This window comes from Aegilops tauschii, chromosome 6 (genome assembly GCF_002575655.3).
Source record: "Aegilops tauschii subsp. strangulata cultivar AL8/78 chromosome 6, Aet v6.0, whole genome shotgun sequence".
NCBI classification, from domain to species: domain Eukaryota; kingdom Viridiplantae; phylum Streptophyta; class Magnoliopsida; order Poales; family Poaceae; genus Aegilops; species Aegilops tauschii.
In genome coordinates this window covers 35,296,785-35,300,900 of record NC_053040.3, presented here as the reverse complement: position 1 = coordinate 35,300,900, position 4,116 = coordinate 35,296,785, and the positions used below count along the sequence as shown (strand labels likewise).

The following is a 4,116-nucleotide window of genomic DNA, read 5'->3' as shown; positions in this document are numbered from 1 at the left end:
TTTTGAACCACTTGGGGCATTAGGGTTTGATGCTTCCCTAGCCCGAGCCGCTTCTCGGGCTGCCTTTAGCCTCTTATTCCTTAGTTTATTCAGCTTAGTAACCTCAGTATCTGCTGCTTTCATGTGCCTCCTAACTGCAGCGGCTGCCTCATCACTAGTCATTGCCTTCTTGGCTAGCTTTGCAAAATCCATTATTAGAGTCACTTGCCGAACTTGGTTCTCTGACTCAGCGGGCAAGTCCCGCGGAGGGCCCTCGTTAGTTGGCGGTGGTGCACTTGGCACTGCATCTTGCGTCCAGCGGCGCTTTTAGTAGTGTTCAGGTATCTCATTAACACCAAGGTGTGTGAAGATTTTCAAGACATGGCAACAAATCATGCCGTCCCTATGCCACTTGCAACATTCACAATCATAGATAGCTGGCTCTGGTCTCACTGTGACTAGGTACTTCCTTGAGTCATACCCTAGAACTTCTTCTATATTGGGCTCAAGGTAATAGAAGTTGATTCCAGCGGGACACACATCGTACTGGCCAGTCATCTGAAACTCAGTTCTAAATTTCACATAGATGTCCCTAGTGTATGCTTTGTAGGCATGCCTCTCAATGGGGAAACACGACCATCTTTGTGCGTCTAGATGCTCTGTCCGGTAGTCGTTCCCGCCCTCCCTCACGAGTATGTGTACCTGAATCTTCTCATATTGCTTGACGAAGTTGAGAATTGACTTGTGTGGGTTCACATAGCGCTTCAACACAGCATTGAACCCTTCGCTGCGTTGCATTGACTGAAGGAAAGGGAAGAACTTGAATTTGAAGTAACAAGGCACCCATGTAGCCCGGTATTCATAGAGTTTCTCAAAGTGACCATGCATAAGACCTTCATATTTCAACTGAAGTGCAAGCCATTTCCTTTCAAATTCAGCCGGGGTGAAACTGAAGTCAATGCATGCATTGAAGTCTTTTACCAAATCCGGGTTCCTAGCCAACACATGCCCAAGCTTCTCTTGTGCTTTCTTCAATATATGCCAACGGCAGCAACAGTGAATCATTGTCAGGAACTTCCTCTTGATAGATTGTGCCATAGCAACATCTTGGTCTGTGATGATGTTGTCCGGACCCAAACCATCCATTGCTTCTAGGAAAGCATCAAACAACCAGTCATAACTTGAGGCTAGTTCCTGCCGGACAAATCCACACCCAAGCATAATTGACTGCCCATGTCTGTTGATGCCAATGAAGGGGTAAATGGCATACTGTACATGTTCGTGAGATAAGTTGCATCAAATGATATGCAATCATGATAAGCCTCCGCGTATGCTTTCCGTGCCACACCATCCAACCAAAACAAAATTTCCGTCCTGCCTTCCGCATCTGTCTTGCATTTAAAGAAGAATCCTGGGTCGTTTTCCATCACCTTGCAAAAGTAGTTTAGTGTTTCTTCAATGTCAATGTCCTTAGTTGGGGCATTGACCTTCGAATAGTGGTTATGGATGGCTTTAGTTGAGTACGAAACAATCAACTCCGAGCCGTAGTATGATGACATTATCATCATCATCTTTCCTGCCATAAAAAAACAGAAACTTGTGTTAGGACTAACCACAATGCAGCGAGCAACTTGTTTTTATAGAGAACATAAAGTAACAATTATGCATAAGTAGAACAAGAACCAAGCCTGTATCCCACCAAGTTTTTTTTTCTGCTGGGTGATGTCTTTTATTTATTTATTAGAGTTGCATGGAAAATGAACATAGTTGCCTCAGTTTACTGTTCAAGTTGCCAATTTTTCTCCCTAATCAGGGTTGCCCATGAACCCTAAGCACCTTATACTAGGATAGGAAAGAAATCGAAGTAGTTGAGGTAGGAATAGGCAACACCAAGGTTTTCTGCTGCGTCATGATTTTTTTAATTACCAGAGTTGCACAAAAAATGAACATAGTTGCATAAAAAATGAACATAGTTGGCTCATGTCAAAGTACTTGATGCATGAATAAGTAACAATTCTGTGGTAACAAGATTTAATCCAATGTGAGTTGTACCTACTGTCAAGTTGCAGTCGTTTAGGTGAGTCAGAAATTTTTTCTCTTCCGGCGGGATGCCTTGGTGAGAATGGAGGTATTTCGAAAGCAATGGCTTGTCAATCAGTGGATGGTTGTGATCTGTAATAAAAGTGATAACCTCCCATCTGTCATCTTTAAGCTTCACCACCATCTTAGCATGGCATTTTGTTTGCTTCACAGTTTCTCGCTTCCTCTTCTTCTTGAAAGTGTGTTCCTCAACATCCTCTTCAACATCTTGTTCAGGAGAACTCGGGCGTGTAGTGTTTTTGCTTGACGAGGCAACATCCGGGATCCCAACCCTCTCTACTGGTTTGCGGAACTTGTTACAGCAGAATTGCTGTTTTTACAGCACGCCTGTGTAGGCCGACCTGTAAGACGTATTCGACTTGATTGAAAAGCCCTCCATCAAAGCGTAGCGATTGTAGTGTTCCCTCGCATCCTCTAATGTGTCGAAGCGCATGCCAACATAAGGTTGTTGTGGCTGTGACCTAGCTTCTTCGTCTCCCAACTCATGTGCCTCATGAACTAAAGCATTAGCAAGAGCAACCATGGGTGGGGGAGCAGCAACACGATTGTCCGGGACATGAGTAGTGTTAGAGCCAACATTGGGGTCAAGAGACTCACCAACCTCCTCCTCCAAATGTTGATGCTCCTGCTCATCCCCTGCATGCAAGAATGGTGCACCCAACTCGACTGAAATGTTGATGGACTCTACGTCAAGCGGTGGTTCATTCAGATCAATCATCATGAACAATCAACCTGCAACAAACTGTGTGTTAGCCCACCACAAAAGCATGCATGACCTTTTTTGAACAAACAGTTGTAGAATATAAAGGATAAACTATAAACACTTGTTTAGGCAACTATAAAGTTAAACAGAGGCAATTTCTATCTTCTTTTTTTCTCAAAAGTTTCTTGTTTCTTCTTTTTTGCTTATATGTTTTATGTTTCTACCAGTATGGCACACATATATCGCAGCAAAGATTTGTTTTACATGACATGCGCTGATTCATTTGTGCCTTTTTTCAGCAGCAGATTACAACTTTTGATGATGGGAAACAACGTGCATATCTGACGGAGAGCTTACCAGGAGCAGGAGGCCTATCATTTGATGTAGTTTATGTCTTTTTTTAGTGAGACCATATGCAATGTAGCAATGTATCTTAGTGTGGGATTGTTCGAATCTGTTTATCACGTGTCCTTTGTTTTGTGCGTTTGTCGTTTGTGTCTTTTTAGCGAGAACCATACTGATATGGCAAAAGTTGTGTGTTAACACATGCAAGTTACTACTTTCTACCCCTGCTTCTAACATGAGTTTTATGTTCTTGATAGTGCATGCTTTAATGCATAGGGAAGTTACATGTGTTTTAGTACTAGAGTTGCCATCTTCTTACATCTGGTAGAGGCAACTCTAGAATTTGAACAACTACGCTTGCACAACTCTTTTTTTACCAGAGTTGCTTAAAAAATGAACATAGTTGCCTCAGTTAACTATTCGAGTTGTCAGGTTTGTTTCCTAACCAGGGTCGCTCATGAACCCCAACCACCTTATACTAGGATAGGAAAGAAAGCCAAGCAGGTTTCAATGCATACAATATAGAGAAATTATGTTTTGGTGTTGCAATGCACCTGCAAAACTATGCAATGGTCCTGCATTTTGTTTCACACTAGAGTTGCCCTATTTTTTACTGGTGTTGCTTTTTGTATCATAACAGTTGCTCAAGATGCATGCCATACATAGGGTTGGCTCAAAGCGGTCTACAAGTTTCTTTTTCACCAGATCAAAAGAACAAACTAAAAAACCGGTCTAGTTGATGTTCAAGCAGGGAAGGGCTGGGGTAGTTGAGTAGGGAAGAGAGAGGAGTCGGGTGGAGGTGGTGCTTACCTTTTTGGGGGGAGGTAGGTCTCTTTTTTTCTCTCCAGATCTGATTTTTGGAGCAAGGAGGAGGAAGGAGATGTTCCTGCATCGGCTTTGTTCTTCAAGACGCCATTGATGGGGCAGATCTTGTTTAGAGGAAGAAAGGAGGAGCAAGGAGGAAGAAGGGGACCCTCGCGTGGGCTTGT

At 43.0% G+C, this 4,116-nt stretch overlaps 1 protein-coding gene across 1 annotated transcript; it reads right to left on the bottom strand.

Moving 5' to 3' along the window:
* Window positions 1-306: 306 nt before the first annotated feature.
* Window positions 307-2,800, bottom strand: LOC141025765 (protein FAR1-RELATED SEQUENCE 5-like). Its single transcript, XM_073501687.1, has 2 exons — window positions 2,400-2,800; window positions 307-1,216 (listed from the first exon to the last, which is right to left on the bottom strand). The coding sequence occupies exons 1-2, from the start codon at window positions 2,798-2,800 to the stop codon at window positions 307-309; spliced, it is 1,311 nt and encodes a 436-aa protein (XP_073357788.1).
* Between the last annotated feature and the right edge of the window lie 1,316 nt (window positions 2,801-4,116).

What these genes read in the sequence shown, in the direction of transcription:
- LOC141025765 (XM_073501687.1), bottom strand. Translation starts at nt 2,800, where the DNA reads ATGATGATTGATCTGAATGAACCACCGCTTGACGTAGAGTCCATCAAC. An exon ending in TCGGCCTACACAGGCGTGCT is followed by an intron (nt 1,217 to 2,399) that starts GTAAAAACAGCA and finishes TGGCATCAACAG; the next exon opens with ACATGGGCAGTCAATTATGC.